Genomic DNA, 14,338 nt, shown 5'->3' on the forward strand with positions numbered 1-14,338 from the left:
TTTCAAACACCACTCACTCTTCTACAGACAATTCAAATGTCACTTCTAGCAGATCCTAGTAAAAGGCTTGGGTTTTTAAACTGGACTGCTGGAGTTCTAATCGTGGTTGTGCCCCAACCTTGTTACTTGGGTAACCGTGGACAGGTTACTTAAATCTCTTTAAGCTTAAGTTCTTCATGTATAAAACAGGGGTAATAATAACATCTACCTCACATGGTGGTTGTGAGAATTAACTGTGTTAATACAAATAAAGCAATAAAGATAGAGCTGGCACATAGTAAGTACTCAATTGCTGTTATTACTTCTATAATTCTCCTACCGCTTCTAAATCACACTGTAGGAGCTCGGATTAGGACTCTTTACCATCATATAAAGCAATTTTATTTTATTTAATTAATTAATTTATTTTTTGAGATGGAGTTTTGCTCTGTTGCCCAGGCTGGAGTGCAGTGGCGCGATCTCGGCTCACTGCAAGCTCTGCCTCTCGGGTTCATGCCATTCTCCTGCCTCAGCTTCCTCAGTAGCTGGGACTACAGGCGCCCGCCATTACGTCTGGCTAATTTTTCTTTCTTTTTTTTTTTTTTTTTTTTGTATTTTTAGTAGAGACGGGGTTTCACGTGTTAGGCAGGATGGTCTCAAACTCCTGACCTTGTGATCTGCCCAACTTGGTCTCCCAAAGTGCTGGGATTACAGGCGTGAGCCACAGCGCCCGACCAAAGCAATTCTATTTTAAAACCTGTCTTCCACACTCGATTTTAAGTTCCACAAGAACAGAGACCATGTCTGCTTGACTTTTGTATCCTCAGTGCCCAGTGTCTAGCACTGATAGATGCTCAGTGATATACTGGAAAAATGACAGACTACCAAGGTTAGGAGGGGACAATATCATATATTCTTACCATCATCTATGGTCCCTGAATTACCCACCAACCCAGGGAAAAACAAATTGTCTTTGCTTTTTTGTTGAAGATTATTTTACAATTACTCCATGAGTTAAATTCACAAAATTGTAGGCTTCTAACACTTCTATAATGAGTATATTTACATTTGGTAAAATAGGAAAATCCTATATTAGAGACCCATTCCTCATGAAGTATAATAGGCAAATAAATATAGCTGTATGTGAAGGAACTGGACCTAATGCAGTCTAGTTCTGAGAGCTGTATTAAGGTAATATTTCTTTTACCCATCTTTTTTCAAAAACAGGAACACACGTTTGAAAACGGAGTAGAGGGATCGCTTAAATAAAAATTCAGTTTGTCATTTATCCAATAAATACTGAGTGGCTATTTGCATAGGAAATAGGAAAAAAGGATTACTTTGATAAAATCCAATCATTCATTTGTTCATCAAATATTAATTGTGCGCCTCCCTTAGTGCCAGGTGTAGTTCTAGGCACTGGGGATTTGGCAGTGTATAAATCAGACAAAGTTTCTGCTTTTAAAGAGTCAATATTCAAGATCAATATTCTTGTGAACAGCAGATAATATCACTCACTAGGTAAAGAATACAAGAGTTTGATTAGCTTAGAAAATATAATTACGGCTTGGACATTATGGCAAACTGGAACACTTTTATATTGGGATGGGGATCATTACAATATGGCTTATTGATTCATGGATTTAAATAAACTGTGACTAAAAAGTACATGTAGCAGTGAAAAGACCTTTAAGGGAAGTGATCTATTTCAAAGTTAAGTGGAGAAAAACATGAGAGAGACTACATTCGATTTGTTTTGCCTGATTCCAACAAACAGAACTAGGACTAGGTAGAAACACCAGGGAAACAGACTAATCACTGATTTCTCCTCAGGAGTTGTACATTTGTGCCCTGAAAGTTGTAAACTCTTCCCAGTGTACAGAACCATGCAGCTGGACAGCAGCTCCGAATGAAGCGCAATGGCAGCGCTTACAGAGAGAGCTGTGAGTGGTATTACCTGTGGGAACTTGACAATGATGTGGTGGGGAATGCTCATCACATTGTGCACAAAATCAAATGTCTCGGTAAGTTTCCTTTTATTTGCAGTTAACATCTTCGGGATTCTGGTGATCATATGTTGAATTTCGTTATGTTTAAAACCAAGTTCAAGACGGTAAACCTAAACGAAAGTAAATTTGCTATGAATAGTAAGTAGAAACAGTTATTTTGGTACCATGGCAAGGCTGTGCTGATTCTTTTTGTTTTTGAGATGGAGCTCGCTCTGTTGCCCAGGCTTCAGTGCAGTGGCACAATCTCCTGCCTCAGTCTCCCAAGTAACTGGAACTACAGAGGAATGCCACCACACCTGACTAGTTCTTGTATTTTTAATAGAGCCAGGGTTTCACCATGTTGGCCAGGCTGATCTTGAACTCCTGACCTCAAGTGATCTACCCGCCTTGGCCTCCCGAAGTGCTTACAGGCATGAGCCACTGCGCCTGGCCAAGATTCTTTTTTTGAGACTGCGTCTCACTCTGTCATCCAGGCTGGAGTGCAGTGACACAATCTCAGCTTCCTGCAACCTCCGTTTCTTGGATTCAAGTGATTCTCCTGCCTCAGACTTCTAAGTAGCTGGGATTACAGGTGCCCATCACCACGCCTGGCTAATTTTTGTATTTTTAGTAGAGATGAGGTTTCACCATGTTAGACAGGCTGGTCTCAAACTCTTGACTTCAAGTGATCTGCCCACCTCGGCCTCCCATGCTAGGGTTACGGGCGTGAGCCACCGCGCCTGGCCATGATTCTTCTAAACTTAAAATAACATTCTAAAATTTGGAGACAGCTATGCCAGTGCCTTCAGGGAATTACAGCTTCTGGCTCCTAGGGTCACCAGAATTCCAAACCCCTCTGCTGAGAAAGAGCTACACAGTGATCGTCATGAAGATCACCAATGGGGCAACCATAATTACGAGAGAGAATGAGTGACATGGGAGGGCTGCAGGTCAGAGGCATGGGCCCAACACCAAACAGATCCTTCAGCAGGAGGATCATCAAAATGCTTTTTGAGCTTTTGCTCCCAAGCACACCAATATATATGTTGTCTGAAAAATGACATGTCAACATTCCAAGCAGAGATAAGGAACTAAACAACCAAACATGGGCCAGGTCCTCTACTTGCTTCCATAGTGTCCTGTGTGCACCCACCAAGTAACTGCCCCCATCACTCTGGATTTGATCCCCCACTAGACTGTAAGCTCCTTGGGAGGAGGAGCTGTCTCCCCAGCATGGCGCTTGGGCAGGAGCTCAATAAAGATTTCTTTAATGACTGAACTGTTCACCTCAGAAAACAGCCCTTACATAATATTTCAAATACTACTACAGCTTTATATACTAACTAGTCAGCTGCTCTTGGCTTCATGTTATTCTCTTGCAGGAAGGACAGTAAAGACTGTCTGGTACATTCTGTGATAGAATGAGAGTTGGCAATTGGGACAGGTGCAAAGGAGAGCAATGTGTTGTCTGTTACTCTTTTCACAGAAGTCTTTTGGATCCAGCCTCCAAAACTCCCTGAGGCATACACAGACTGTCATGCTGGCCAACAGGAGTAGTTTCGTAGACTGGTAACGCTGCCCAGGTTACAAAGACGTCAGACTCCCACACTGGGCAACAGAAACAGTTTCAGGGTACCACTTATATCCCTATCTATTGCTTTAGGATTGTGGGTATCAATGTCTGCAAGGTGATTTACTCATGTTAATACCTGGTCAACATGAAAATATTAACTGAAACAAACTGCTTGTTAGACATTTGTTAAAGATAATTTCCCATTTCTCTTTTTACAAATAACTTATTTTAAAGTCTAGTTTTCTTTTAGATGACAGCAAAATCTATTCTCTTCAGATGATTTTAACACTTAAAGAAACTGATTTCTCAAAAGCCTAAAGTTGTCCTACCTTCATATTTTCTTTCACGGGTTCCAGACTTCCAGTTAGCAGCCTTGGGAGACGAACTACCAGATCTCTAGTCTGTGGTTGCAAACAAAACAATCTAGTATTACTATATGTGCATCTTTAACTAGTTTGGAAAATTAAGGCATTACTAAGACACAAAGTTAAAACTTAAAATATGACCCAATCAGAAAAATGATAGGAACCCCAGGAATATATAATGTTAGTACTGTTTGGAAAAAAAGAAAACAAAAACTGAAGGAACCAGTTTGATTAAGTATTATAAAATGATGTAGCTCTATGTTTAAACTAGCAGGATAATTCATTTTTGTACAAAAAATACCAGAAATGTATATGATTCACATGGGCCGGGCATCTGTTAGGAACATGAGATTTATCAGCTACTAAAATGTACCAGACATGGAAATAAACACATTCTCTCCTTTTCTTTACCTTCTTCACACTAAGTTCAAGTTCTTTCTGAAAAAATCCCAATCTGTTATCCAGTCTTTCCACCGAAAAGTTCAGCAAAAATGGTGCTTTTGTGACCATCTGTGCAACATCTGCTTTACTGAAATTTTTTGAATGCAGATAAGCCACCCTAGAGAAACATAAATACATACGCATGTGATAAACATTTACATTCTTTTTTTTTTTGAGACACAGTCTCATGCTGCTTTCCAAAATAATAGCTATTTTTAAAAAGGCTCCCACATCCTAAATTACTAAATAAAAGCATTCTGTAACAATGGCAAAAATGGCAAAAACAAGTTTAAAACAAAACAAGCATTCACCCGACTCTAGATGGTTTCCATTTATACTTAAAAACAGAAAATAATTCTGAAATCCACTAATAGGTATTAGTTGTGGTTTTTGCCATTACTTTCAATAGCAAAAACGTGATTACTTTTGCACCAACCTTTAGATTCTCTTTTCAATTAATCTGGTTTATTACTTGGTAAGAAAGAATGAAATAGCTTCTGCTTAAGTTTTTTTTTATTTTGTGGATAAGAACAGAAAAACACAAATTAAGAAAATAACACAAATTAAGAAAATTAAGGAAATAACGGTTACAACTGAGAGAAGCATTTTTTAGGTTAGTATATTTACTGAGCCCCTCCCTTCCCCTCTTCTATTCTTTTCTTTTCAGGAAGAGTCTTGCTCTGTTGCCCAGGCTGGAGTGCAATGGCATGATCTTGGCTCAATGCAACCTCCACCTCCCAGGTTCAAGTGACTCTCTTGCTTCAGCTTCCCAAGTAGCTGGGATTACAGGCATGCACCAGTAGACCCAGCTGATTTTTGTAGTTTTAGTAGAGACGGGGTTTCACCATGTTGACCATGCTAGTCTCAAACTCCTAACTTCAAGTGATCCGCCCACCTCGGCCTCCCAGAGTGCTGGGATTACACTTGAGTGACCATGCCTGGCCTGAATATGCATTTTCATAAATAATTTTTACTATGGTCTTTCAATGCGTATTTTGTTAACTGAGATATTTTCCTGCTAAGTTTTTGAAAATCAAACTATGTAAGTAAGTAAAATATAGAAACTTTGACTATAAAATCACATTTTTTTTTTTAAATCTAAGAACATAGTAAAAGATGGTTTTACTAAATGTCTAAAATATATCAGGATATTATTTTGTTTAATTCTAACCAGAAAAACAAAAAAACTTGTGAGCCAGGTAAATTTTCCACATTATACTTGAGGAAACATGGATTCAGGGAAGTTAAATCACTTGTCTGAGATCATCACCTAATTACTAACAAAACTAAGATGTGAACTCAGGCATGCCTACATCTAAAGCCTACGGTATTTTTATACTATATACCAAAACTTATATTACTTTATAATCAAATGACTATTACTCCTTTAAAAATAGTTAAAATATTTATAAATTTAAGTATATAAAAATTTTAAGTGCATGGGAAAATAAAACAAAACAAAACAAAAACACCCCACTATAAATGAAGTCAAAAGACAAGTGACAATCTAGGAAAAATATCTGCAACATGTCTCAGATACAGAACTAATTTTCTTAATATATAAAAGAATGTTTACCAAAAAAGAAAAAAGCCTGGTTAAAAAATAGCAAAGGACATATTACAGAAAAGGAAATGTAGACAGAAATTCAACATACGAAAAGATGCTCCAAACAACATTCCATGTTTCAACATTTGATGCTCCAAACCAACAAATAAAGTATTCTTTTTATCTATACAATGAACTGAAAGCAAACTGTGATAGCACTGTATTTGTGAGGATAACAGGGAAGCTGGCACTTCTGTACACTGTTGGGGAGAGTATAAACTGGAAAACAACCCCTTGGAAGGATAATCTGGCGATATCTACTGAAGTTACAGATGAACATACCCTTTGACCTAGCATTTCTACTTTTAGAAATATGTCCTACAGAGAGACACCAATATGTGTGATTTTTCAGAAGTATACAAAGTAAGTCACTGCAGCCTTGTCCTAACAGTGGACTGGAAACATACTCCATGCTTATCAACAGGTACTAGGGAGAGCCGCAGCATGGACTGTACTAGAGTTAAAAAGAATAGGCAGCACCAAGAAAAAATAATCTCCAAGATATAGTTAAGATAAGATACTGGGATACAGAATAATGTGTATAAATGCTACCAATTGTTATGTATTTGTGTTCATGTGTGTATACATAGATATATGCTTTATAGAACATTCCTAGAAGGTTGAACAAAAAATCCTGATAAGAGTAGCTGTATCCATAGGTGGGTCCTGGAAGGCCAAGGGACAAAGTAGGAGAAAAGGAGGCATTACTTGTTGTTTTTTTGGCAGCAAGGTTTGGCATTTGATTAAAAAATTATCAAAACTATTGTCTACATTTTAATGATTTTTCCAATAAAAAATTAAGATATAAGGTCCACCCAACCAAAAAAAAGAGTATTTAAATAATTAAAATGCCAATTATTCATTTGAAAATTCTACAAGGATTTTTTAAATATAATTTTTTATTGAAAAAATAAGTACATGAAATCAGCTGTTATAGAAATAAGACTGCTGCATATATCAGAACTAGTAACAAAGTTCATTTAAATAAAGGTTCTCACACCCGTGCCTATTCAGTATTTTTTTACTGTATACTCTTTTGAATATATGTGGTTGCATGACCTATTACAAAATTCTAAGCAATTTTTATAAACGTTCTACAGCTTAATTTGATAGCCAGCCAAGTTTAGGAATCAATGGACTATGCTACCTATGTGAGAATATTCCTCAATTGTTAGGAGCATGTATGGCTTGAGCAAGTAACTTAAGCTATTAAGCTTAAGTTTCCTTCAAAGAATTAAATGCAGAGACAGTATGTAGTAGTCAGAATCCTGGAGTTTGATTAACTGGAGTTGAAACCACTTACTCTGCTACTTATACTAATGGTGTGTAATCTTGGGCAAATTATTTAACCTCTCTGTGACTCCCATGTACAAAGGCGCTATTAACAATAACAGTGCAGCCTGGGAAATGATCCCTACCCTCCTGGTATTCATGCTTTCTTGGAATAAATCTTGAGCAAAAAGGCTGGTTTTTGACTGCAGAGGGAATTAGTGTTTCTGACAGCCAGGAAGACTAGAGCTGGATATGTCAGATGAGTTTCTTAGAATCATTCTCTCTCCCCTCTGTATTGTGACAGCCTATCTTTATTACACCAGAATATCTCTGATGTCTAAAGTTTAGGCCAGTGTATCGCATATAGAAGGGCTCAAATGTTCAATTTAATAAATGCGGTTTTTGTTTTGTGTTTTTTTTTTCCTAATTCCGAGTAAAGACATTAGACTATGATGGTTTAAGGACCTGCAAAGCTCTCTGAAATGTAGTGAGAATCAACATCAGTGTGGAGAACAGTCTGGAGGGTCAAGACTAGAGGCAGACCAATTAGGAGACCGTTGCAGTAATCTTGGTGTGGTATGATGGGGAACTGAGGCAAAATAGTCAAAGCAAAGATTCAGAGAAATGTCATGACTGATTTGAGCTATAAGAAAGGAAGAACTGATGGACTTTCATGATTTATTAGATGTAGATGATAAAAGAAGAGAAGGCAAGTTAATACCAATATTTCTGAGTTGGGCAAAAGGGTGAATCTGGGAATACAGACTGGCTTGGGTGACAGCTGGGGGTGATGATGAATTCAAAATGTTAACTTAGGGACAGGGGTTTTGTTCTCTGTGGTATTCCCAATGCCTAGCAGGATTCTTACCTCACGGATCAATATCTCACTGTATTTATTTTCACAAATTCAGTAATTCTTTGAACGCTGAATGAAGTACAGAGATGTTTATAAAAGTGCTCTTTAAAGAAGAAAACAAGGAACAACCAAAATAGCCAACTTAAGGAAATGATTAAGCATATTACACAGTTAATTTGCCACGACAACGTCAAACATCTAACAGAAAAAATTGGCCAGACAAAAACTACAAAAGATCTTATCTTTAAGCGTACTCTCAGATAAGTTAGCTATTTGTTGATGATTTTATTTTTTTAAGAAAAAAACTTATTCCAGTTTCTAAAGAGAAAGAGTTAATTACTGACTCGGTAATAAGTTGAAAACATAAAAATAATAATGGGGCTAGGCAGGGTGGCTCATGCCTGTAAAATCCCAGCACTTTAGAGGCCAAGATGGGCAGATCACTTGAGGTCAGGAATTCGAGACCAGCCTGGCCAACATGGTGAAACCTCATCTCTACTAAAAATACAAAAATTAGCCAGGCATGGTGGCTACCCATAATCATCCAGCTACTTGGGAGGCTGAGGCAGGAGAATCACTTGAATCCGGGAGGCGGAAGTTACAGTGAGCCAAAATTTTGCCACTGAACTCCAGCCTGGGCAACAGGGCGAGACTCCATCTCAAATAATAATAATAATAATAATAATAGGTAGTTGAATAAAAGAACTGTTGTAAATACTTAATTTAGATCAAAAAAGGTCTATAACAAAAAAATAACTTTCATGTTCATTATCTCAGTAGACTCTTGTGCAGCAGAGACTTAAAGAATAACTTCCACATATATTTCCTTTATAACCACTTCTTGGGTTATATGATAATCCTTTTTTTTTTTTTTTTTGAGAGGGAGTCTCACTTTGTCACCCAGGCTGGAGTGCAGTGGCCGGATCTCAGCTCACTGCAAGCTCCGCCTCTCGGGTTTACGCCATTCTCCTGCCTTGGCCTCCCGAGTAGCTGGGACTACAGGTGCCCGCCACCTCAGCCAGCTAGTTTTTTGTATGTTTTAGTAGAGACGGGGTTTCACCGTGTTAGCCAGGATGGTCTCGATCTCCTGACCTCGTGATCTGCCCGTCTCGGCCTCCCAAAGTGTTGAAATTACAGGCTTGAGCCACTGTACCCGGCCGATAATCCTTTTAAAAGTCCTACCTGATCTTCAGATTTTCAAGGTCTTCAGAGAAAATTGCATGATTTTTTGTCAGGAATGCTCCCAGTTGGTTATCCTTTATACCCACGTCTTTCAGAAACAGGAGCATCTGCTTAATGTCTTTTTCAAAATCCAGTCTCAGAAGGAGATTTGCTGCTTCTGTATGTTTTTCTATCTTGGACAAATCCACTCCTATAATAAATTATAAATACTGTTTGAAGTTGACTTCTTAGTTCACCCATTAAACTCATATACATAAGCACAAGAAATTACTGATGGAGATCAATACCTATCCAAAGGAGCACTGAGATAGATCAATAGAAACTTCTAAATATTTTTAAACTAAGTTGGTTGCAGAAACAACATAGTATTTATTTTAAAAATCAAGTACAGAGGAAAATAGAGCATTTAGTGCTACATTTCCCCCCAAAACAAATTCACTAAGTCATATTGGAGTAGGGTCATCATCTTTGTCTAAGGTTTCTTGAATATTGTTTTAGAATGTTCGTCAGTCCCTAGTGAACCCCGTAGTAACTGGTAATTCTGCAGGGTAACAAACAGTATGAATAAAATGTTACTGTCTCTGAAGATTTTATTATTTCCTTAGTTATAAAGCATTATTTAAAAATATGTTTATGATTCCCATCATAGGGGGAATAAAAATGACCCTGTGCCTTACTCATCATTGTAATCTCTAGGTCTTTAGCACAGAGACAAGTCTCCTGAAGAAACTCAAGAAATGTTTGAGTGAGAACAAGTGAACACATAGCCCTTCAAGTATACAACAAAGCAGAAAATATACAACCTTAAACCTCCACATTTAAAACTTCTTAATGGCATCCACAATAAAAAAAATAAATCATCATATTCATTATAACTCCAAATATTAGAACCAAATATGATTATAAATCCAAATTTCTTGATATTAAACAGGTATTGATATAAGATGCCCATGAACAGTGAAATGGATTAAATACACATACACACAATGATATGGTTAGCCTGCATCCCCACCCAAATCTCATCTTGAATTCCCATGTGGTGTGGGAGGGACCTGGTGGGAGGCAACTGAATCATGGGGAGAGGTCTTTGCTGTGCTGTTGTGTGATACTAAGGAAGTCTCACAAGATCTGATGGTTTTAAACAGGGGAGTTTCCCGGCACAAGCTCCCTTCTGTTGGCTGCTGCCACATGAGACGTGCCTTTCACCTTCCGCCATAATTGTGAGGCCTCCCCAGCTACATGGAACTGTAAGTCCATTAAACCTCTTCCTTTTGTAAATTGCCCAGTCTCAGGTATGTCTTTATCAGCAGTGTGAAAACAGCCTAATACACACACTCACAGAATGAAGATCCAGAATAAACTAAAAAATGTTATTATACAACAATAATGCATTTCAGATCAAATAGATAGACTATTTGTTAAAATATATGGGACCACTAGCTATACTTTTGAAAAAAAAAATCTCTTTATATCTTATATGAAATTAATTCTAGATAAAGAATCTAAATATAGTACTAACTCTACTAGAAAAACACAAAATTTAAAAAAAATTAAGTTTACAGAAAAGTATAAAACCTATGTGTAGAAAAAGGTCTGGAAAGCTATTCCACAAATTGGTAATAGTGGTTACTTTTGAGAAGTGGAACTGGGGATGAAGAGAGGGTAAGAGGTCCTTCTCTTATAATATCTGCACTTTTGACAACCAGATGTAATTCTTTTGTAATTTAAAAATAATATTAGTAGAAAAATAAATCCAATTATTAGATGGACAAATAAATAAGATGAAAACCAGTTTCAAAAATCTGTGATAAATGGGAGAACAGATGCTTTAAAAATAACATAAAGGGTTCAGACTTCACATTTAACTCAATATTACAGCTGACATGAACTGAAGTGCCTTGCTCAGCATGAGCTGTCACACCCTGACTGTGCTCGAACAGAAATCCTGAAAAGCTGCTTTTTTAGCAGCAGTAGGAGAGCAGAATCTCATCAGGAATGCACACTGCTCTCAATGCAAATAACTTGGGCTTACTTCATTTCATTAACTTGAAAAAATAGTCCCTGAATGCCCACTATGGACCAGGCACTTCTGTTAGGCACTGGGGTTATAAAAAAAGAATAGTAAACGATTCTAACCTCTAGGTGACCAGTCTAGTTGGGCTTTACCTCATCTGTTCAGTAATTACGAATATTACCATTGTATTCAGTTATGGTTACACATATTTAGTACATCAATCAGGGTCTAGCAGGCTATACAACGTGCCCTAGAAAGTACAAATGACAAGGACTTTAATGAAGGGACTCTATACAGCGGTGTGAGCAGCCTTAAGAGAACAAACAAGAGCCCTCCCAACATTAAAGAGACAAGGAGGCAAAATGTTACCAGGGCACAGAGGAACTACAGGCTAATAAGGAAGAGCTGCTCAAGAGAGCTGTTGTCATGGAGCCAGGCAGGTACAGGACCCAAGGAAGGGAAGGAACAGGGGAAAAATATCCCCACTGGCTCTTCTACCTTCTGTCCTATAGGTGCCTCCCACTGGCTGAAGCTGCCAAGAAGCCAGCTGGCATAGGAACCCTGGTGCATAGGGGTTTGGCCTCCTGGGACACAGATCAGGCAGAAAACGGGTCTCAGAAGCAAACAGAGAAGCAACTAGGACTTGAATACTCAAAAATACTGTCTGACCAAGCAAATAAGTCTCCCTTAAGTTACTATTATTTAAGTTACTTCTAACACATGCTGTTGAAGTATCAGCATACAGGTAAAGGAATGGTTGAAACATATTCCAAACCTGTAAGTATACTGTAAATTATTTAAAGGTAAGGACTGGGCCAGGCACGGTGGCTCATGCCTGTTATCCCAGCACTTTGGAAAGCCGAGGTGGGAGGAGAGCTTGAGCCCAAGAGTTTGAGACCAGCCTGGGCAACACAGTGACACCCCCCTCTACAAAAGAAAAAAAAATTAGCCGGGATGGCATGTGCCTAAAGTCCCAGCTACTTGGGGGGCTGAGTGGGAGGATCACTTGAGCCCAGGAGGTCAAGGCTGCAATGAGCCAAGACCATGTCACTGCACTCCAGCCTGGGAGACAGAGCAAGACCCTGTGTCAAAAAAAAAGATAAGACAGGGACTGTGTCTTAGTTTATTTTGTATTACCCATAGCACCTGCCATGAGACAGGGAAAGCTGTTTCGAAAGGAAAGGTGACGTCCTCACAGCAGACGTCATCCTTACCTACCTCTGAATGTACATTTTTTAAATTACATGTTTATGGAGTACAACATGTTTTGACATCTGAATACATAGTGGAATGATTAAATCAAACTAATTAACATATTCATTACCTCACATACTCATCATTTTTTTTGTGGTGAGAACACTTAAAATCTACTCTCTTAACAATTTTCAAGTATACATTATTATTAACCACCATCATCATGCTGGAAAATAGATCTCCAGAACTTATGCCACCTGTCTAATTGCAACTTTGTACCCTTTGCCCAACAACTCCCCATTCCTCTCCACCCCCACTCCCCAGCTCCCTCTGCTTCTAAGAGTTCAACTTTTTTAGGTTTCATATATAAGTGAGATCATGTAGCATTAGTCATTCTGTGCTTATTTCACTTAGCATAGCATCCAGGTTCATCCATGTTGTTGCAAATAACAGGATCTCCTTTTTCAAAGCTGACTAGTACTCCAATGTATGAATATACCACATTTTCTTTAACCATTCATCCACTGATGGACACTTAGGCTGATTCACAGAACACTTTATTTGCATCTCTCATGTGGGACTTATCACTTTGCCCTTCATCCTTGCATTAATATTTAGATGTTTCTGAGGACTTGAAGCTTCTTGGTAACAAAGGCCATTCTAAACATACAGGTAACATTTGGGTAACTGGGCACAGAGAGATGATTATACAATTATAATGGAGTGTCATTAGTGCTAGAATCAAAGTAAGCAGGAAGTGAAATGACAGCCTGAAGATGGTCACTCTGTCTGCAGGGTCAAGAAGACACTTTAGAAGTTACTTGGACTTCAGTGATGTTCTCCAGTTGTTGGAGTTGGCTAAACAAAGGAGGGAAGTGGCAAGCCATGAGCTGAACAGGTAAGCAGAAGCCAAATCAGGACAAGCTTTGATGCCATAGGAAGGTTTTGAAGGATTTTCAGTAGGTCACTGACTTAGATCTGCATTTCAAAAAGAACACTAAAACTGTAAAGATCTCAGAGCCAATACTGCTGAGGAGAAGACTATCAAGATAGGAGGCTCCTGCAGCCACTCAGTGACAAATGAGGACCTAAACAAGGTAGTGACTAAGGGATGACAGAAGTGGACGGATTTGAAACAAATAGAGACGGTAGCATCCATAGGATAAGGTGTTAAATTAGATGTAATGAGGGAGGGGACAAAAGCAATAAGAATCAAGGATAGGCTGAGTGCAGTGGCTCATGCCTATAATCTCAGCACTTTGGGAGGCCCAGGCAGGCAGATTGCTTGAGGCCAAGAGTTCAAGATCAGCCTGGCCAATAGGGTGAAACCTCGTCTCTACTAAAAATAAAAAAATAGCCAGGCCTGGTGGCACATGCCTGTAATCCCAGCTACTAGGGAGGCTGAAGTGGGAGAATCGCTTGAACCTGGGAGGCAGGTTGCAGTGAGCTGAGATGGTGCCACTGCACTCCAGCCTGGGAGACACAGTAAGACTCCATCTGAAAAAAAAAAAAAAAAAAAAATCAAGGATGACTCCCAAAGTTTCTAACAGAGCAAAAGTTTTTCTTTTTCCTCTCCTGTTAAAAATCACCTCCCAAAAATACGAGGAATGAGAAACAAAAACTAAGATCCTTCTTTGAGGAAATGAGATTATATCCCCACATATCTGAAAACAGATGAAGGCATGGCAACAGCCTTATCAGAGAGGAGAAAGATGACACTGAAATGCTTGCAAATGAGAATCTGGCAAGTGGTAAGTGATCAGAACCACGAAAAACTCCAAAGTCTCCAAAATTGTAGTCCCTAGAAATCTGAGAGATTAGAGGTGAGGTGCAGACTAAAAACTGGGGGATTCGGTGTAGAGAAATCT

General features: G+C 38.6%; 1 protein-coding gene across 6 annotated transcripts in view; it reads right to left on the reverse strand.

The window, feature by feature from the left end:
* MTERF3 (mitochondrial transcription termination factor 3) overlaps positions 1-14,338 on the reverse strand; it is a 33,610-nt gene that overhangs the window by 2,960 nt on the left and 16,312 nt on the right. For all 6 annotated transcript variants that reach the window (XM_030938256.1, XM_030938257.1, XM_010375073.2 and 3 more), the window contains 4 exons: positions 9,263-9,452; positions 4,317-4,464; positions 3,870-3,941; positions 1,937-2,098 (listed from right to left, as the gene is read on the reverse strand). In XM_030938256.1, coding sequence (XP_030794116.1) covers positions 1,937-2,098; positions 3,870-3,941; positions 4,317-4,464; positions 9,263-9,452 — 572 coding nt within the window. The remainder of the gene's footprint in view (positions 1-1,936; positions 2,099-3,869; positions 3,942-4,316; positions 4,465-9,262; positions 9,453-14,338) is intronic.

This window comes from Rhinopithecus roxellana, chromosome 9 (genome assembly GCF_007565055.1).
Source record: "Rhinopithecus roxellana isolate Shanxi Qingling chromosome 9, ASM756505v1, whole genome shotgun sequence".
NCBI classification, from domain to species: domain Eukaryota; kingdom Metazoa; phylum Chordata; class Mammalia; order Primates; family Cercopithecidae; genus Rhinopithecus; species Rhinopithecus roxellana.